Source organism: Phocoena sinus, chromosome 17, assembly GCF_008692025.1.
Source record: "Phocoena sinus isolate mPhoSin1 chromosome 17, mPhoSin1.pri, whole genome shotgun sequence".
Classification (NCBI taxonomy): Eukaryota; Metazoa; Chordata; class Mammalia; order Artiodactyla; family Phocoenidae; genus Phocoena; species Phocoena sinus.
The window spans coordinates 70756374-70778561 of NC_045779.1; the positions used below are offsets into that span (position 1 = coordinate 70756374).

The 22188-nt window shown below is 41.2% G+C and overlaps 1 protein-coding gene across 7 annotated transcripts in view; it reads right to left on the reverse strand.

The window, feature by feature from the left end:
* LRRC6 (leucine rich repeat containing 6) overlaps positions 1–22188 on the reverse strand; it is an 86880-nt gene that overhangs the window by 45087 nt on the left and 19605 nt on the right. For 5 of the 7 annotated variants that reach the window (XR_004346417.1, XM_032609714.1, XM_032609712.1 and 2 more), the window contains exons 4-8: positions 16942–17117; positions 11331–11557; positions 5812–6003; positions 4245–4322; positions 1161–1226 (exon numbers count right to left, since the gene is read on the reverse strand). Coding sequence is in view for 6 of the 7 variants with exons in the window: in XM_032609714.1 (XP_032465605.1) it covers positions 1161–1226; positions 4245–4322; positions 5812–6003; positions 11331–11557; positions 16942–17117 (739 nt within the window). In the remaining variant the exon portion in view is untranslated. The remainder of the gene's footprint in view (positions 1–1160; positions 1227–4244; positions 4323–5811; positions 6004–11330; positions 11558–16941; positions 17118–22188) is intronic. The other 2 variants (XM_032609715.1, XM_032609713.1) reach the window with 1 other exon arrangement.

The following is a 22188-nucleotide window of genomic DNA, read 5'->3' on the forward strand; positions in this document are numbered from 1 at the left end:
ACGGGGTACGAGGTTTCCTTATGTCTGAGAAAATTTCCTGGAAGTAGATAGTGGTAATGGGGTCACAACATTGTGAATTTACTGAATGCCACTGAGTTGTACAATTGAAAAGGTTGAAATGGTGAATTTTAAGTTATGTGTATTTTATCACAGTTAAAGAAACAAAGTTGGACCTAAGACTGAGGGTTCACATTGTGGCTTCTCCAATTACCATGTTTACTTTCACAAGACTCACCCCCCTTGGGTAATCCCAGGATAACAATCTGTCCCATGCCACTGGGTTACTGAGAAGTTAAATGAGATAGAGCATGTAATAAAATCCCAAAAATAGAAATGCCTTTATTACAACTCATGAATGTAAATGTTCATTGATTCCATCGTCAAAATCATTCATTCATTCATCCATTTACTCCTGTACTTACTGAGCTCCTAACGGGTGTCAGGCACTGTTTTAGGTGTTAGAGACATAAAGAGGTAGGAACAAAACAAAAAAAGTTTCTGCCTCAACTACACATTTTTCAAAATACAGGTAAATTGAGAGTTTGTCAGGTAGAAATAAAAAAGCAGGGAGAGGTGGAAGGACGTGCTGAGGCAGGGGTGGTACTGGTCTATACTGGATGGTGAGGCAGAGAAGCCTCTATAATAAAGTGACATCTGAACAGAGGCCTGAAGGGCATGAGGACACCTAGGGTGAGAGTGATACAGGCAGAGGGAGGCACAAGGACAAAAGTACTGGGGTATCGGTGGGTCTGAAAGGGCTGGAGAAGCAGAAAGGTCCTGAACGGGGATCCTGAAATCATCAGCAGGACAGAGGAAGTGAGCCAGGACCTGGAATCTTCAAGGAGGGAGGCAGATGGCCCGGGTGTCTTTAAATGGCTTCAACAAGGAAGCGTGGAAGGTGACACAGGCTGATGGTGTGAATGTCACAGCTGTGGACAGTTGTGGGTTGGGGGAGAGCAGCTCTCAGGATGCGGGGATGAGGGGTAAGCAAGCAGGGAGTGCGGGGGTGAAACCAGTCAGGACGTAGGACGTGGCCTGGGAAGAGGTGGCAGCCGGTGCTAAAGAGGCCGCTGTTCATGTTTAAGAACTCAAGGGGCTGTGACTGAGAATGAAAATAGCAAGAAATGCCATGAAATAAATGCATAATAAAAGGTCTTTACCTATATACAGCCAGGTCCAGGACGAGCTGGTTACGCTTTTCATCATCTCTCAAAGAGAAGTCAAGTCTAAGGAATAATCCATTTGGGGCGGGGGGGGGGGGAAAGAAGATGTTTTTAGCGATACTTTATAGATAACCCCATCCCAGTATCAAAAGAAAATTTGATAAAAACTATGTCATAATCTTCAACGACAAACTTATGTTGGTAGCTGGTCAATAAAATCTGTTAGTTTAAAAATTTCAACAGAAACCTACAACATATTCATAAATTATTCCTATTTACATTGTTTCAATATGAGAATCCTGAACTACATAAAAAAAAAAAAAAATTAGCATCGGTGCAGAGACAGAGACACCTGGTGGTTAAAGTTTTCTTTTCCATTGCATTCGGGTTTGCAAGAAGCAAACTAAAACACGGAATTATTGATGGGGAATTACATGTTGCGTTTGCTTGCCCTTATCCAGCATTCCATTCCTTAAGTTTTAAGCAGTCTTGTCTTTTTTCTTCTCCTTTCATTGGTGACCTTCCCCTAGCCCCCGGAAATGCTGAGATGCTGCCCATGACCTATCACTTCCATTTTATAGAAGAAGAAACAGGCTCAGAGAGGCTGACATAGCTGGGAAAGAGGTCATGTGAGCCTTGGAGGCAGGATTTCAAATCTCAACTGTACCCTGAGATTGAGTCCTAGGTATAACTTCCATACTGTCGATGTACTGTTCAGAATTACTTGGTTAATTTTATTTTGAATGTTTCACTTATCTTATTACTCTGCAAAGTACAATACCCCAACAATATTAAAGAATGCAGGCTAGATTGTTTGGAGAAATGTAACACTGTCCCCCAGGTGTGGCTGCCAGCAGGATGTCTGCTTGCGGCGGTCACTCTCACTTGCTTTCAACACTCCTGCGGAGCGGGACCTCTTCAGGTGCTCAGATGACCCCTGCATTCTTGATCTCATCTCTGGTGCTTTTCTATATGCTTTCTCCTCTGCCTTGATTGCTTGTTCCCCCATGTTCCAGCCGTCAGCTTAAACTCTCCCTTCATGTATCTCTTGAAAGGTAATTTCAAGGAGGTTTTCTATGGCAGAGACTGATATTCCCCACTGTCTGCTCCCCCTTTATCCATAGTAACAGGGTCCCTGATTTTAATGAGGAATATGGCTCTGCAGGGTAAAGACCACATTCCCCAGCCTCCCTGGCAGCTAGATGAGATCATGTGATTTAATTCCGTAAAGAAAATGTGGTTTGGTGCTTTCCAGGAATTTTCCTTAAGAGAGGGGGTGTGTGCCACTTAACAGGCTATTGCAACCGTCCAGGCAAGAGGAGGCTGGCTTCCTCTAAGGTGGTGGCAATGGCGTGAATGAGAAGGGGTGGGATTCTGGTAATTCTGAAGGAAGAGCTCACTGATAACAGGAGGGAGAGAAGAGCTGAGGACGAATCCGAGGTTTCGGTCTTGATACCCAGTGGATGCTCACTGCTGAGCTGGAGGACCTCTGAGGACCTGACGGTACGTGGTTGTGGGGATAGAAGTGAGGATGTCTGCTTTAGCCACGATAAGCCTACGACACATAGTTTATATCCACACATGAGAGCAGACAGCTGGGGGCGTATACAAGTCTTGAGCTCAGGGAAGAGGTTGGGTCTGGTTGTAAGTAACGGAAGGAGAGTGTTGAAATCATGGGATTCGGTGAGATCTCGAAAGAGTGAATGTGGAAAGAGAAGATAGCTGAGGAGTTTGCCCCAGAGCACTTAGGAGACAAGACAGAAAGGATCCAGCAAAGCAGAAGATGAGAAGGTAGTAGGGTCAAAGAATCAGAAGCAAAGGGAAGAACCTGTTTGGAGAAGGAAAGTATGATCTGGGCAAATCTGTTAAGTAGCTGGCTGAGATTTGAAAAGATGTGACAATATAGAAGTGATGTGAACATGGAACATAAAAACGATGGGACTGCAGAAGCTTCTGTGGTCTCACTCGGGGCACGCAGAGCCCAGAGGGTCTCCCACAAGCCCTGCTGTAGCCTGAAGAGAGACAGTCTCCCCACTAGATTTTTAAGTTCCTTGAAGGCAGAAATCTGTCATATTCACTTCTGTATCCCCAGGGATTAGCATCATGTGTTGTGCTGCATTCATGACTTCTGGATAAAGAAGGGGTGTGTGTGTGTGTGTGTGTGCGTGTGTGTGTGTGTGTGGTGGGGTGAGGCAGGGGTGAGATTATGAACTTGATCATGGAAACCACTAGAAATGGGCTAGCACGGGCAAGTCAGACACACCACCTATTACCTACGTGGCCTTGGGCAAGCCATTCACCTCTCAGTTCAAGTTTTTGACCTGTGAAGAAGAAATACTGCCTACCACACAAGACTGCTGTGAAGGTGACGTGAAGGACGCCTAGGAGTGATTTAGGACAGCACCTCTTCTATTGTGGTAACAGCACAGCAAACGAAATGATCAAAGTAAACAGGTTCTGAGCAATGAAGCCAACAAGATTGAGTTCGTAGGCTTTTTGGTCTGTACTTTGACTAGAAAAGGCCTTTTCCGCCTGCTTTCTAGTTTAAAATTTAAAAATCAGCTATAGATACTACTATACACGAGGATCTCCAGTTGGAGTATTTTTCCTCTCTCATCAACTCCACTGAGGTATTTATATCAATTTCTTTCCTTAGCTCTCCAATGCTTTGCAGATGTGTTCCAGAGCATAAAGCAGGTGTATAGGAGATTTATCAGGATCCTCAGCCAGCTCGTTCACGGCAGAGTTTTAAAAATTAAGAAACACAACAATAATGCACTTGGAATTTTCAGGCATAAAACTGTACATGGTTCAAAGTTTCAGGAGACACAGAAATAACTAAGATTTCCATACATCAAGGTCACGTTTTGGATGCCAAGAAAACGAAATATAACATTACACACTTGAAAGCATAATGATGTTCTGCTTTCAAATACACACAAAATGGCATTCTTATTAGGCTCATCAAGTTTGCTAAGAGTGGTCAGATATATTCTCTGCAGAGCAAACGTGTCATTGAAACCATCGTATGACCAACACCACACATTCTGCTTCTTCAAGTCTCCACTCGGCCTCACTTACTTGGGCTCATTTACATTCAGGGCTCTCCCATTCTCAGAGATCAGCACCCTGGGTGGTTTCACTTTCTTCTTTTTTTCACTTAATATTAGGGATAGGTGGGAACAAGGGGCGGGAGAGAGAAAAAAAATAAACAAAGATAATATAAAAGCAATTAATGTGTGAAACAGTTTAAGAAAAATTAATCAGGTATTTGTGAATACATCAGCAATTCACTGTGATGAAGTCCATTGATGGGAACTGACAATCGAGCCAAATTTCTGTGTGATTATATCTATATCTGTAAAGCGAAAATGTGACCAAGACAATTTGCCAGATAATTCGAATGGGGGAGAAAACTCCTTTTCATGAGATAGCCACGAATATTTAAATGAGTATTTTATGCATGATTTACTCAGCTAACTGTTAATTCCCCATTTGTGTATACATCTACTTTAGTTAAAATTACAGTTTTTAAAATGCCAAATAGAATCTATTTTATAGAAATAAAAATACCAGTACATAGGACCGACATAAAAGGATGTCTATCACGGCATTATCTACAGTGGCAAAACCTTGGAACCATCAAGAATGTCCATCAATGGAGGAATGAATGGATTAACTGTGGTACATTCATGCTATGAAATATTTTGCAGCTATTGAAAAATGTGTTCACTCTTTACCTACTCGTCTAGAAAGTTATAGAAAAGTGTTGATGATGATTTAGTGAGAATACATAAAATCTAAGTCCACTTTTGTTTTTAAGACAAGACCCTCAATCCTACGTTTGCAGAAATCATTTATATGATTGTAGCATGTGGAGGAAGTTCTGGCAGGATGGACCCAAGCCTGCTAACTCTTATTACCACGAAGGGGCAGAGATAGGAGGAAAATAAATGGAGCAAAGAGGAAAGATTCATGGAATAACATGAAAGAAAATGTAGAACATAAATTCTGTTTACTTAAACACCTACTGAAAATACATAAAAAACTTTAAAAAGGCATATATGGACAAGCTCTAGAAGATCAGATGGACAAATCTGTTTAGATGACAGAACTGCAGGCAATTCTTCATCTTGGATTTCTGTTGTTCTTTTAATACAGATTTTATGTCATTTAGCTTTATTTTATAATGTAAATTTATTCACATTTTTCTGGATCTTAAACTGGGTTCTCAGGTCCAATTAAGTTCATGTTTCCATGAACTACATTATTCTCCATGACACAGGACAATTAGAGGGCATTCAGAAGAGGAAAACATCTCAGGAACCCATTAGATCGTGCAGACTACAGCACACTGAACAGAATGACTTGGATAACTAGTATCTGTAAACCAGGCCAGGCTCTTATTTGACACATTTAAAGTTGTTAAAAAGCTAAGGTCATAGAAACAAAACCCTACCTAAAATGCCAAGATTCATGACATCCTAAAGAAGGGTTAGTAGATGACACTTCAACAAAAAGCTGAAATTAGAAAAAGCAAAGTTTGTGTGTGATAGCTAACACAGATTTAACACAGATAATGGGTAAAACAAGGTACAATCATGAAAATGTACTCCATCACTCTCAATGACAGGATAAAATGGAATACCTTAATTTTTCTTGGTCTTTCCGTTGTTTTTCCATATGTCTCAGAGTTTCCAATCTAGATTCGGGGGTATACAAAGAGGGCTTATTCCAGAATTCCAGGTCGTCTTCACCGTTGTCTAATTTCTTTTTCTTACATCCCCCTTCTTGTATTTCTGGTGCCTGGATGTCGTCTTTGCTCTCTTCAGAAGATGGGCTAGAAAAGAACACAGGGCACGTTAAAACCAATAATAATGGACGTTTGAGTTTCATCCTGAATGCTGCCCCTTAAATATCTATATTTTGTGTGTGTGTTATCTTCTTACCTTTGAATGACAAAATGTGTCTGAAAGAGAGCCTATCTGAGCCAAGTTGGAGGAAATTAGTGCCACAGCATTGGGGCAGGCCCACCTCATCTATCACCAGGAATATTGTAGTAACCAGGTTCAAGGGTTCAGAGACCTGGCCGATGTGAGTCACCTGGGGAGCTTTATACACAGTACAGATTCCTGGGCTCCCACCAGAGTCTCTCCAGTTGATTTGAAGTGGGGTCCAGGACCCTTGCTTTACAATATTTTGCAGGAGGTTCTGATGATCAGACAAACTCAGGGACCACTGGGCCTTAGCAATCACTCCACCTCCAGTCTTGCACGCTTCAATTCCATCCTCCACCCTGCTCCCAGAGGAATCTTTCTTAAAAATGTAATCATATTATTTCCAGGCTCTTTAATGATTCTCTACCTCTAAAATTCTCCAGTGGGATACATGAGATCGCCCATGGTATGGCCTCTAACTACTCCATTTTTCATGGATAACTTTGGATTTTGTAGCTTTATATGGCAACGGTGCTCTGCTCTCTTTTTTATTCATGTTTTGTGGACTGTCAGGGAATTACATGATGTCTCTGTATGGCATCAAATAAGTATTATATGATATTCAACATTCATTCAACATGGATTCAAGTAATATTTATTGAGTGTCTTTCTGTGTGCCAGGCAACAGAGAGACAGCCCTAGTCAAGATAGACAGCAACACTACTTACAGGAGACTCTATTCTAGCAGAGAGAAAAGGACATCATTCAAACAGCACACAATTAGGTTTCTCCTCTCACCTCTCCCTAGAATATGCTCTGTTACAAAATGACATTAAATGAAAAAGTCTACAGGAAGCCTTTAGTACCAAGTATGGCAAATAGTAAGTACTCATTAAATGTTAGATTTTGTTATTACTGAAATGAGATGACACAAAATGCCCATTTAGTTGACCTTCAAATAAGATGCTTTTTGAAAGGAGGGACAAAAACTACCAGAATATGAAATTTAAATAGTATAAACGGAACACAGTAAAATCTGCTTAGATACCTTACGTATTATAAAATGCAACTAGACCGTTTTATAAGCAAAATAGAGCAAATTACTGAAAATAAATGCTTTGCCACATAGTTATGGTTCTTTACAGTAGTGGAAAAAAAAACAACATATTAAGGGAATCTGTAATATTCTACAATATTTTAGCTAATGGTCACTGAAATAATTGGTTTCATTCTCATTAAAAAAATTTTGTTTGGCAAACAGAAACAAACTCACAGACATAGAAAACAAACTTATGGTTACCAAAGGGGAAAGGTGGGGGGAAGGATAAATTAAGAGTTTGTGAGACAGATACACACTACTATATATAAAATAGATAAGTAACAAGGATCTACTGTGTAGCACAGGGAACTATATTCAACATCTTGTAATAAGCTATAATGGAAAATAATCTGAAAAAGAATATATATATATAACTGAATCACTTTGCTGTACACCTAAAACTAACACAACATTGTAAATCAGCTATACTTCAATAAAAAATTGAAATAAAAGTATGCGGACAAAGTGAGTTTGTTCTAGAAATTCAAGGATGGTTTAATATTGAAAAATCTATTAATGTTAATTCAACACAACAACAGGAAAACATGATTATCTCAAAAGATGCAGAAAAAGCATTCATAAAAATTCCAGTATCCATGATTGATAAAAGCTGTTCATCAACTTGGAATAAAAGAAAACTAACTTAATTCTACCAAAGTCTCACAGGAATCATTATACTCAATGATGAGGAATTGGAAACCTTCTTTAAAAGTCAGGAACAAGATAACGGACGCCCATTCTTATCGCTATTATTCTACCTCGTACTGGAGGCTCAGCAGGCACCATAAAAAATAAAAGCAGAGGTAGAAGGACTGGAAAACAATTTTAAGTTGCTGTTTATTTAAAAAATGGTTTTTCTACATACAAAACAGAGGATAATCTACAGACTAACTGTTGCATCTTTTAAAAAGTTCAGCAAGATTGCATAATACAGTATCAGTACACAGAAACCATTTGTCTCTATATACATCAGAAAGACCCAATTAAAAGCCTATTTTTGGCTTCCTGGTGGCGCAGTGGTTGAGAATCTGCCTGCTAATGAAGGGGACGCGGGTTCGAGCCCTGGTCTGGGAGGATCCCACATGCCGTGGAGCACTAGGCCCGTGAGCCACAACTACTGAGCCTGCGCGTCTGGAGCCTGTGCTCCGCAACAAGAAAGGCCGCAACAGTGAGAGGCCCGCGCATCACAATGAAGAGTGGCCCCCGCTCGCTGGAACTAGAGAAGCCCTCACACAGAAACGAAGACCCAACACAGCAAAAATAAATTAATTAATTAATAAACTCCTACCCTCAACATAAAAAAATAATAAAAATAAAAAAAAAATAAAGGAGTACTCCACAAGATGAATCATTTCAATCAATTAAAAAAAAAGCCTATTTTTAAAATCCCATTCTACAAGATACTTAGAAATAAAATCTAATAAGAAATGGTGTAAAACCTTATAGAGAAAAATTATAAAAACTTATTGAAGGACTCAGAAGAAGGTCTAAATAAATAGAGTTATTACAAAGTTCAGCAAGGAAGAATCAATGTCCTGAGATGTCAACTTTCCCCTTATTACGTGTAAACTAAATTCAATTTCAACCAAAATTACACTAGGGATCTGGGAGGAATTGAATGGCAGATTCTAAATTCTCACAGAAGAGTAAAAAAGAGTCAAGAGCCAAGATAATTTTGAAACACGAAAATATCTCCTACCAAAGATCAAGATTTATAGAAATTGAAACCATGTGGAGGTACTCCCATGGAGGAGTCCCGAGAGCCCAGAAATGGGCCCATGAATCACAAGAAGAGGGTATATAATACGGGAGAAGAATAGCACTTTAATCAATAGGGCACAAACAAACAAACCTGTGTGGGAAGTGATTAGCACCCTACCCCACACTGCTGTGAAGTTATTCCAGATAGACAGATATGACACTGGGGTATTGAAAATTTTCATAAACAAGATCAGAAAGGATAAACGTAAGTTTAAATACATTAAGACTTCTAAATTCTATAAAACAAGCACTTATCAAAATTAAACACAAGTCACAGACAGAGAGAAGATACTTGCAAAGCTCATAAGGACTAAAAAATTTGCATTTAGAATATAAAAGAACTATCAATTAGTAAGAAAAAAAAGTACAACTTATTTAAAATAGGTGGAGGTCTTGAATAGAAGAAATCTGAATAGCCAATAAACATATAAGAAGACATTTAAGGGCTTCCCTGGTGGCCCAGTGGTTGACAGTTCACCTGCCGATGCGGGGGACATGAGTTCGTGCCCCCGTCCGGGAAGATACCGCATGCCACGGAGCGGCTGGGCCCGTGAGCCATGGCCACTGAGCCAAAAAAAAAAAAAAAAGAAGACATTTAAGATACTGAAACTCACTCATCATTCTAGAAATTCAAATTAAAACATTAGATGTTATTTAACAACCAACTTGATTAGCCAATGTTTTAAGAGATCACATTATCTACTACTGGCAAAGATTAGGAACTCTTCTGTACTGCTGATATATAAGTTAAAATTAGTACACTTTAAAAAACAATTGGGCAATGCATATAAAGTCGAAAAGATGTTTATAATTAATATGTAGCAATTGCTGAATACACTACAGAAACTTCCATACTAGCACAAGGAGATGTGTGCACCATTGTCTGAAAAAAACAAGAAAGGGAAAACCACAGATTGTTGGAGCTGGTGCATATTCTGATTGGTCAGGAATAAAGAATTGCTGCTAAATATTTTGAATATGACCTCTGGGATAAACTGTGGTTTATTCATTCGATGGAATTTTACTGCACAGTTAGAATGAATGAACTAGTTCTATGTGTCTTCATATGCATAAATCTCAAAAACATAATACTGAATGAAAAGCAAAGCTGCAGAAAGATATTCATGCTAAAAAACAACAACAACATGAAACTACTCTTGTTTAAGGAGGTATAATTACGTAGTAAATACATGACAGTATGGATGGGATCAACATTATACCAAACACACACTAACTTTAGGATGGTGGACACCATGGAGGATGAAAGGAGGAGTGGGAAGGGGGAGAAATACTTAAGGAGCTTCTCCTCTATTGATATTTTATTTCTCATTTAAAAATAAAAGATCCAGGGACATCCCTGGCAGTCCAGTGGTTAAGATTTTGCGCTTCTGCTGCAGGGGGTGTAGCTCTGAAACCTGGTCAGGGGACTAAGATTTTGCGTGCTGTGCGGCACGCCCGAAAAAAAATAATAATGAAGTGGAGTGAAGTGAAATGAAATAAAATAAAAGAAGATCCAAAGCAAACATGCGAACTATTGACATTTATTATTAAGCTGTCTATTTATTTTTCTAACATTTATGTACATCTGAAATATTTTATAATTATTATTTTCTCAAGCTTAAGAGATTCTGTTACAAAATATTTAAAGTTTTTGTTGTGTGGAATCAAATCACCTGACTATAGGTGCAATTCTCTTAAAATAAGCAAGAATGAAAAATTCATGCTTGTAAAAATGACCAATTAGGGGCTTATTAATCCCATTAAAGATGTATTCATTACATAATTCACAAAACAGAACATCTTATGATGTAATCAAAATTACTCAATTTATAATAATGTGATTTGCATTTAACTTTTCTAAAATATTCCTACTTTATAAATCAAAGTACACCTGTTAATTTATCTTTCCTGTGCATCTTTTAGAGAGATTTGTCTGAAGATAATTTTAGATGCAAATTAAAGTTGCTAGTTTGAAACGGCTTTAAGGGAGGCAAGCCTTGTCACAGAATTGTCACAAACAATGGGATGAACATACATCGTCTTCACCCAAAATTCACATCATAATTTATTCTTCAAATCAGTTGTCTGGAATATAAGTGAAACTGTGAACACCTTGGGAAGAGAACTTTTTTAACACAAGTTAACTAGAAAGTACACTCTATTAAGTTACATACAGAGTAGTATTTAGTGGTTATTCAATGTTCTTTCCTGCATTGTGGTAACATACAGCCCTTCACAACAGGAAACGAAAGGTTTTTATTTCTGCTTTTTGGTTTTGTCTTGTTGTTTTTACTCATACTGTACAAGTAAGAAGTAAATAAAACAGGAGGATATTGACAATTTTTTAAAAGAAAAAAAAAAGTTACATACAGAGTAGCACTGATGTCTGTGTACCAACGTCCGTCAAAGCCTGTGTGCCTTCCCTCCCTCTCGCCTTCGCTTTCCTCCTCCTGCAGTTTCCTCTGAGCCTCCTCCTTGTCCTTGGCTCGTTTGAGGCAGTAAGCTTTCTCCTGCTCTCTGATTTGTTGTTCAACTGCTGGAAAGTCCTGTAATGCCTGAATCCTTTCTGAACGCTCAATTTCTTTACCATCCAACCACTGGAAAAAAAAACAGCCAACACAGTGCATTTATTCCAAAGTCACCATTTGAATCAGCCCCAAGCAGACTTTGCTTGCAAGATGAGAAATAATAAATTATGCACCTTAGTGATATGGAATTAAAAGCAAAGCAATTAATGGGAAACGTCAGAAACTTTGATCTAAATCAATGTTTACTTCATACAATTAACACAGTTTACAAAGTATCTTTACTGGTAATAATAAGTAGGTCTCCTGTTGAAACTGATTATTAATGACAAGCTCCCAAAATATAGTAATTTTATAACTGCTCACGATGTAAAGAATTTCAGTGCCTCAAGTCAAGTCCTCAATGCTCTCTACGAAAAAGGGCCTCGTACATCACACAAAATTGAGCTCTATTGCAAATGAGCCCATGTTCTACCCTTGACAAGACATGTAGAGTGTATTATTAATTCTTATGGTCACTGTTTCCATCTGGTACCTCTATAGGGATTGTTCCAAATTGAAATATTAAAAACACCAACCCAAAACCTGAAGGTTCAAAGCTACCAATTTAGAGATGCCTACTTATTTACTGAGCCTTTTTCTACAAAGAGAGGTGAGGTATTTAGAAAAGTGTGGTAGGCAGAATAATGGTCCCCCAAGAATGTCCACTTTCTAATCCCTGTGAATGTTACCTTCCATGGTAAAAGTGACTTTGCAGATACGCTTAAGTTAAGGATGTTAAAATGGGGAGATTATCCTGGATTATCTGGGTGGGCCGGATGTAATCACATGGGTCTTTATAAAGGAAAGAAGGCAGCAGAAGTGTCAGGGTCAGAGTTAGGGAGAGGTCTGAAGATGCTACACGGCTGGCCTTCAAGATGGAGGAAGGGGCAGGGACTCAAAAATGCAGGCACCCTCTAGAAGCTGAGAAATGCACGGAAACAAAATTTCCTCTGAAGCCTGCAAAAGGAGCAGAGTCTTGCCAACACCACAATCTTAGATTCTGACCTCCAAAACAAAGAGTATATATTCGTGTTGTTTTAAACCACTGAGTTTGTGGTCATTCATTACCACAGCAAAAGGAAACTAACACAAACAAATACAAAACACACAAAGATGGAGTTAAATATGAATTTTAAAAAATTATCAGGAGCAGTTATGGGCTTCCCTGGTGGTGCAGTGGTTAAGAATCCACCTGCCAACGTGGGGGACACGGGTTCAAGCCCTGGTCCTGGAAGATCCCACATGCTGCGGAGCAACTAAGCCCGTGCACCACAACTACTGAGCCTGCGCTCTAGAGCCCACGAGCCCCAACTACTGAAGCCCACGCGCCTACAGCTCGTGCTCCGCAACAAGAGAAGCCACCACAATGAGAAGCATGCACACCACAGCGAAGAGTAGCCTCCACTCGCCGCAGCTAGAGAAAAGCCCGCGTGCAGCAACAAAGACCCAACGCAGCCAAAAAAATAAATAAATTAAATAAATAAATTAAAAATAATAAAAAATAAAAATTATCAGGAGCAGTTAATTAAAAATCAAAATTATAATGTCACTATTTGGAAAAAAAATAATTTAAAGTAGGTTTTAGTCATAAGAACTCATATGGCTGCTGTAGATGGGCGGCAGAATTGGCTCTGAGCTTGCTGGCGGCCAAAGCAAAACAGAAAAACATCATCGGTGAAGCGATTTTTGCTTTCTTTACTGAGAAAATATACTCGTTTCTAGCCTCTCTCTAATTCTTGGTTCTAAAACATATTTCTAAAGTAGAGTTTCTTGGTGGAGATCTTGAGAGATGTCACGCATTGTTTCTGTAGCAACATGTCCATACATAACAGTCTTCACAAAGCTGTCTCTTCTAAGATCCTTCAGTGAAAGGTGAGGCCATAATGATAAAATCGAATTCAATAAAACCTATTATTTAAGGTGATAAGTAATTGTGGTCTAAGTACTTATCCTTTTTTTTTTTTTTTTGGTAATTAACCTCGTTTAAGCTAGGGTTAAGATCTAAGCAATTCTGGGCCTGTGGTTAAGACTCTGAACTTCCACAGCAGGGGGCGCAGGTTCGATCCCTGGTCAAGGAACTAAGATCCCACATGCTCCACAGAGCGGCCAAAAAAAAAAAAAAAGATCTAAACAATTTGGAAAATTCTGGATAAATATAATTTCTTTCACTGGAATTTTGATGAACATTGCAAAGAAGGTGATATATTCTCTTACCTGTATCTGGGATGTAAGGATTTAAGTATTAACTTTATATATATACATATATAGTATTATATATAACATATATATATATATTTCCTTATACTTGGGTTAAATAAACATTGATATAATTTAGACCTACTGTTTCTAAAAGATTATGACCAATAAACCCCTTGTCACCAATACAGGCAGGAAGCAGATGACCTCATACTGGGAACTGATGACAAATTTGAGATGGTGTCACATGTATGCCAGCACCTGTTCTCAGGGCCTTCTTGTTGGATCTCAGGTTTTTGAAGACTTTTGTTAGGTAGTTTTCAAAATTGGCCTAAGTTTTCTTCAGTCCAAAATCACAGCTGAATTCAGAAGGCCTGATGAACTGAGAGATTAAGTTTTAGGCTATGCATTGCAGTATTCCTTGATCTTTATTCACTTAAGAGTTCTTGCAACACAGAGGCAGACTGTCTACGTTTCTTGATAATAATTGCGCGTGTGCTTCAGCAAAGAAGAGAAAGAGAAACTAAGATTTATTGAGGGTCTCAAAGAACTTCTTTAAAGTAGGAATTATTAACCCATTATAGATGAGAAAAATGAGGCATGCAACTCACCGGTAGCAGAGACATGAGTCCTATCCTGGTTTGTCTGCTACAGAACTTTTCCCACTAGGCTACAGTGCCTACTTACCACCTGGAGTGGCTCAGACACTAGGAGGAGGATACTTGAAAAGGGCTGAATCTCCTCACACCTCTTGTGCATGTCTGTCTAAATAACTACTCTGTTGTTATGACTTAAATTGTGTTTCCCCCCAAAAAAGTTATGTTAAAGTCCTGACCCCCAGTACCTCAGAACGTGACCTTATTTGGAAATAGGGTCCCTGCAGATGTAATCAGTTAAGATGAGATTATTCTGCAGTAGCGTGGGCCCCTAATCCAACATGACTGGTGTCCTTAAAAAAAGATGGGAGTGACGCTTCCACAAGCCAAGGAAAGTCAAAGCTTGCCAGGACCCACCAGAAGCTGGGAGAAAGGCATGGAACAGATGCTGCCTCACAGACTCAGAAGCAACCAACCCACACCTTGGTCTAGAACTCCTAGTGTCCAGAACAATGAGATAAATTCCTGATGTTCAAGCCACCCCATTTGCGGAACTTTGTTATGGCAGCCCTAGGAAAATAATACATCTGTTAATGCAACTCCTGTCAAGTAGATCACAAACTTTCAATGGAATGGTAACTAAGACTCTAAACTGTATCAAGCTGTTTTTAAATACTAATAAACACATTTATGAATACCATATTTCAAAGGGAGGCTGTTGCCTGTTGTAACAGCTTATTCAGAACAGTCTTTCTGAAAGGAAAGACTGGACCTGAAGCCCGTACATTAACCCAGACAGAAGCAGTGAGTGTGGTTATGGTGTGAATGGTGGGCTATTAGGTTCAAATTCCACCAGGGTCACTTGCCAGGTGTGTCACCTTAAACAAGGAGCATCAGCTTTCCAAGGCCTGGCTCCCTCATCTCAGAATGCACCTAATCATCTCCCTGCAAGAGGCCGGGAGTATCAGAGATGCTGTGTCCAAAGCACCTGGAACAACCCTGGCCCATGCTTCAGGCACCTGTCTGATGGCTCTCACATACCCCTAGCCCAGGCACTGCAGAGTTGACAGGGGGCCCAGCTGTGATGACAGTCCCTGCACCCTTCCAGGGAGATGGTTCACAGCATCCATTTTCTCTGAAATTCTGGTTCTCATCAGTTCATTTTTTTAGGAAGTCATTGTACAATGATGATCAGCCTGGGTTATGTTTGATCTACTTCATCACTCATTCTACATATATATTCTAGATTCAATTACCTGAATCACTCCTTCTCTTAAAGAAACTTTACATTAGAAGAAATGTGTTCTATCAATCCAGCAATTTTGACTACACAGAACACAGCAGTCTAAAAACAAATGTCCTCTGAGGATAGAGGAAAATGACTGTTAGAAAGCCAGGGCCTCCATGCATTCTCTCTGCAGAAGCGAAATGCTGTCCCTGCTGCTGGAGGGACACCAAGAGGACGTGACCACTGGATGGCCTGCGACTGGACCTGGCCAATCACAGGCTCCTCACCCCCTCCCCTGTCCTTGGAATGTACCTTCTGCCCGCTGCTCCCACACTAGGAGCGGTTCCAAGGGTGCAGCCTTGAGACAGTAAGGCTCTGTTGAGACCCTCTGGGCGGTGTACGTGACTGAACCCAGTTAAGGCCTCTCTATAAACCTGTAAGATTATGGCAGGCAGGCGCAGAGATCTACTCATCCTGTTGCCCAAAACAAGCTTGGTAAGTAGGTTTCTTTGCTTATTAAACCTGCCACCTACCCATCTGGAGTCCTGCCTCTTTCTTTGGTCTCTCCTTGCCCTCCGTGCATGGGGGCCAGTTTCAGATTTCACCTGGGAAGCTCCCAAGGTTTCAAACCAATACATGCAGGTCAGGAACTCTTGGAATCACATGGACATCAATGTTACTACTTAAATATTCTCAGGTGTACGATTTCTCTAGAAACCATGTGTTGTTTCCCAGTACGAAAAGTATCGAATATGGGGAGATTTGGCATAAGAAATTAACACACAGAGCAGTGGTTCTCAAATGAGGTCCCTGGACCGGTAGCATCAGCATCACCTGAAAGCCTGTTAGAAATACAAATTCTTGGGCGCCCATCAGACCTACTGAATCAGAAACTCTGGGGGTGGGGCCCAGCGAACCCCATCTAAGTACTCCAAAGCATACCAGAGTTTGAGAATTACTAACATAGCAAATGAGTTAATAGAAAGCAATAGTAAGAAATAATACTTTAAAAAGCACAGTAGTTTAAGACTGTGAAATACAAAGGTATATAGCTGTCACCACCTGAAAAGCCCTAAACTTTTGGTTTGCTACTAGTAATAAGGAACGCTCTTTGTAACAATGACTTGAACTCACCAAGAAAGTTCAATTAAACTGTGCGTGTTCTGAATGAGAAAGGAGAAAAGCATGCGATTTATTTTTCAAAGGTTTATTAAAGCTATAATATTAAAACAACTTTAAAGGTTCAGTGAGCCAAAGACTCGGTTTTGATTTTCTGGAATATTCCATCCTCTAAAACAACACATTCTCTGAAAATGCTGTGAGTAAATCAGGAATCACTGTAGTTGCTTGTTTTCCTTTTTCTGGGAATCTTGTATCACTGAAAAGAAGCATACCTTTAGTTGTTGCAGAGTTGCCACCACGAACTGTCTGTAGCCGTCAAAGTCAGTGCAGGGGTTTCCCATGAGGAAGAGCTCCTTCAGGTGGATGTTGTGTTGAAGGGTTTTCACACTGCTCAGCTCGCCAATGAAATTTACCGTCAAGTCAAGCTTTGTCAGCCCTTCGCATCCTGCTTGAGAGAAATGAAAAGGAAAAAAAGCCAGAAAAATCACACAGGCAGTAAAATGTGTACAATAACACATCATAGAAATAACAGTTGCAATATTTTAAGTCTGTTGATTAACTGCACTGCTTACCAAGAAGTGGTTTTTCAGAAACCTCAAAAAGGCTTAGTCGTGACTCACTTTTCTATCTGTGTCTTCCCTTACTTTCTTTCTTTTTTATTTATTTATTATTTTTTTTTTTTGCGGTACACGGGTCTCTCACTGTTTTGGCCTCTCCCATTGCGGATCACAAGCTCCGGACGTGCAGGCTCAGTGGCCGTGGCTCACGGGCCCAGCCGCCCCGCGGCATGTGGGATCCTCCCGGACCGGGGCACGAACCCGCATCCCCTGCATCGGTAGGCGGACTCTCAACCACTGCGCCACCAGGGAAGCCCTCCCCTTACTTTCAACCCCTTAGTCCCTCCAGCCAAAGGAAATCATTTTCCTGCCCGTATCCATAAGCTCTGGGCTGTTCACATTTAGATTTGGTCACTATCTGGCGTGACTGCATCACGTTGACAAATCTAATGGAGCCTCTTCAATGCACCATGTCACTAGAAGAGTATGCTGCATGTGGCACAGTCGACCATGGACTGTCTCTTAAATCTCTCAACTGTCTTGAAACTCTGATGCTACTCTTTCCTTGTCCTCCTTTGCAATGAAGTCTATTCCTCTTGATCTCTTTTGCAGGCTTTTCCACCCCATCAATGTGATGGAGATTTCCATCCTTGACCCAATATTTCCTTTCCTTATGGTCCTGATGACAGTAGTCATGCCCACTGGTTTCACTAACCCCAGATTCTGATGACTCCCAAACAATAACCCCATGTCTGACCATCCAACGGAACATCACACTCCTGTTTCTACATGCCCGCAAGACACACCACATTCAACATGTCCAAACTGAAGTCAAGACACACCACATTCAACATGTCCAAACTGAAGTCTCCGTATTTCCTCTCACTCTGTACTCCTCAAGACAGATTTTCTGCCTTCTTTACATCTAAACTCTATCAACGTCATCACCATTTTGGTATCAGATGTGATTCAACACCAAGAGTCAAGTCAGGGTTAACCAGGAAGTTAACCTAAACTATCCTCTTAGCCCCTTCATGTCATCAGTCATCAAGCCATGCAGATCTTAAGTCCTAACTTCTTTTTACGTACTTCTTGTCCACTATAATCCTATTACCAATATTCCAGTTCAGGTTCCTGTCACCTTTTGCATGCAATATGGTGTATCTCCTAACTCGTCTCCCTATTTTGAGAACATAGGAAAGAAGGAAGGAAGGAAAGAAAGACAGACAAAAGGAAGGGAGAGAGGGAGAAAAGGTTTGTCAAGGTGGCTGCTCCTCTTCCCCGCTCTTTCCTTTCCCTTCCCTTTCCTTCTCTTCCCTTCCTTTCAGAACAACTAATTCCTAAAGCCATCAGGGGAGGCAGAGTAAAGAAAGAGTAGAGAGGCGAGCGATAGCTATGTTGGTCCAGAGCAGAGTGGTGGAACCCAAACAGGATGAAGATGGTGTGCAGAGGGCTGCCCTGTGCTGGAAGCCGGGGCCCCAGCAGTGAGGGGCATCCCGGGTGCAGGTGGTCTGGCACGAGGGCAGGAGCCCAAGCCCAGTGAGGAAGGCATCCCTGCAGAGATGGATGGTGGGTAGGAACCTGGGCAGGATGAAAACAGCATCCGCACCAAAGACAGCCAGCCATGGGGTGTCAGTGCAGACAGGATGGTACCAACAAGGAAGGGCAGCCTGACATGAGGAATCAGAGCCCAAGGAAGGTAGGGAGGGTGTCCTCACACGACACCCAGCAAGAGGCATCGGAGACCAAGTAGAGTGAAGAGGGGTCCACAGGGGAGCAGCGCCATGAGCAAGGTGTCAGAGCTCGAGGAGGGCGAGGTGGATACCCTAACGAGGGCTAGCGTGGAGATTGGGAGCATAAGCCAGGGGAAGAAGGCGCCCGCGGAGGGGACTACCTAGGGTTGGGCACGGAGATCAAGCAGGGCAAGGAGCCTGAGCCATGGACGGGCCGCGCGGAGTAGGTGTCAGAGCTCAAGCTGGCTGAGAAGGCAGTAAAGAAGCCTAATGCCCTAGGTCAGAGAGGAACGTCCCAGCCAAACTCTTGCTGAGTTCCTCACCCACAAAACTGGGTGGCGAAAGAAAGCTGTTTCAAGGCGCTAAGTCCTGGGGTGTTTTTTTTTCTTGCTGCAATAGATAACTGGAACTGTGAGGCAAATAAGCTAAGAAATGAACAAAGTTCAACAAAGCTACAAAGTGGGGACGGGAACCGAATCCCAGGTCTGCCCAGCTGAAAAGCCTCGCTGAACCTGTCCACTAGAAGTTCTCTTTGCCGACATCAGCTGTTTATTACTAATGTATCATCGTGACCGTGACCATGACCATCACCGCAAAACTCTCAAGCCAAAGCTCTGTGGGACACAGTGTTGGGTCTCTAAGCACAAGCGGTTGTAGTCATACCCGTGTGAGGGGTGAGCTGAGGCCTGCAATTCCTACATGGATGGAGAGAGCCAGACCAGCCATCCTCTGGTGGGAGGAGAAAGGGGGAGCAAGAAAGGCCAGAGGTTAGATGTGGGTCAGTAGGCACGTGAGCGTGACCACTCCCCCCAACAAAGTGTTCATTCAAAACACCAGTCATGGGGCTTCCCTGGTGGCGCAGTGGTTGAGAGTCTGCGTGCCGGTGCAGGGGACACGGGTTTGTGCCCCAGTCTGGGAGGATCCCACATGCCGCGGAGCGGCTGGGCCTGTGGGCCATGGCCGCTGAGCCTGTGCGTCCGGAGCCTGTGCCCCGCGATGGGAGAGGCCACAACAGTGAGAGGCCTGTGTGCCACAAAAAAACAAACAAACAAAAAAAACACCAGTCACCCATAGATGGGCCCATAACCCGTGTCTCATTACGATATTCCGTTATGTGACACGAAAACATAAGCAAGGCGGGTAGACAGGAATAAAGAACCTAGGGGGCAGCGAGTGAGAACAAAATCTGCACCTGCCACGTAGGAGGTCAACAGACGATGCCTAAAATGAGAAAGAGTAGAGGACGCCCGGTGTAAGCAGGTTACTTGGAAACATGCAGCAGAAGAACGAAGGGGAGTGGAAGGTGGTCGCCTCTAGGGGGCAGGACTGGGCGGTCTGGCGGCATTGACAAGAGGTCTGTTCTTCAACACGAGTATAGATATCACTTTGACTTTTGAGACTGTCTATTGCGTTACTATGGTAAAATATGAATTATTTAAAAGCCGAATAACCAAAATGCACAATAACAAATAAATACTTTTATGATATTCCAGACTCAGCTACACAGGTGAAGGAAATTCAGTAACTTCATATCTTCAAAAATAAATTTTAAATCTGTTGGAAAGGTTATGAGATTATAAATATATATTTATATTTTTTTCATCATTCAATTTGTCAATACACAAAATAGGCTCTTAAGTTGTTTTTTTTTCTCTCTTGATCCAGAATTTCATTGGGGAGGAAAAGGTCCCAATCAAATACCTCAACTGGAAACAGGTAATTTGTACAAAGCTGTTCAGAACAGTTCTATTCACAAGAGCAAACATAATTAAAAACACTTCAAGCACCAAACAATAAGGAGTTATTTAAAGCACATCAACGTATTTGATAATTCAGTCGTTAAAGCATAGTTATGTGAATGAACTAAGCCACTATATGAAGAATGAATATGAAACTAGACGTATACATATAATGAAGTTTATATCTCTGTGCCTCTGTATGTCTGCTTTACATTGGCCAAAAGAAAATGTTAGATGGATTTTATGAAGTGTAAAGATATATTTGGGGTAGTCTGACTTAAGATACAGGTTACCTGGTATTTCTCAAGTTGACTTTGGGAGACTCTGAGAGATATTTTAATTATGTTTTTCTTCCATATGAGAAAAGACTGACATTTGAAAGACTCCAACAAGCTCAAAAATTCATATACTTTTTGGATTTTGCTGTAATTTTGTAGATGCAGAACCCTCCAAACGTTCATTACATTTTTCAAAGTGATGAATCTTAATTTTTCTTCTACTAGGCCTACACATAAGAAATTAAACCACATCTGCCATCTGAAAGAACAATTCTTGCTGAACTAGACAGGCTTGAGAAAACCTCCCTCCTTCAACTGAGTCCCACCCTTCAGCCCCTGTTCTGTGAAGATCGAGCTCAGTGGCCCACGGGGGTCTAAAGGTCACTGAAACCAACATGCTGATTTCCCAAGAGGGAGAGTTGACACTAATAGAAACCCCATCTCTCCTTCCAGGTTTTAAGGGTGGGAGAGGAGGGGTGGGATGGAAAAAAATCTTGGTGAACCCACAACAAGGAAAAAAGAAAAAGAAGGATACAGTTATGTTTTGCCATGCAGCAAAACAAACAAAGAAAAATCCAACTTACATTTTAAATTATACTGAGATTTACTCAAGTATGTGAGCTGAGTATATATATATCCAACTTCCTCCTCTCTTCCTCAAACATTTAAAATTAAACAACAAGTGCATATTTGCCAAAAGATAAGACACCCATCCCTCCCTACTGCCCATCTCCCCAAACATATCCTCAGACGACCCTGAGCCCGGTGCATCCGTATTAGAGCTGGAAGGCAGAGGACCAAAAGGAAGAAGTGTCCACTGTGGACCAAGTTCTCAAAGCTCAAAAAGACAATAGTGACAATACTGCCCTCTAGTGGTTGGTGGCCGACACATACCGCAAAAACAGAACTCTCCACATCCTTTCAGATACTACTTTCTTAATGAAAATAACAAGCCAACTGAGAATGAGAGTTTTAATTATTTCTCTGACATTATAGATAGACCTTTCACTACTAAAAAACAAAGATATAGAGCAATTTTTTTAAGTTTTTTTTTTTGGCTGCGTTGGGTCTTCCCTGCAGTGCGCAGGCTTCTCTTTGCAGCGGCTTCTCTTGTTGCCGAGCAGGGGCTCTAGGCGCGTGGGCTTCAGTAGTTGTGGCATGTGGGCTCAGTAGTTGTGGCGCGCGGGCTCTAGAGCACAGGCTCAGTAGTTG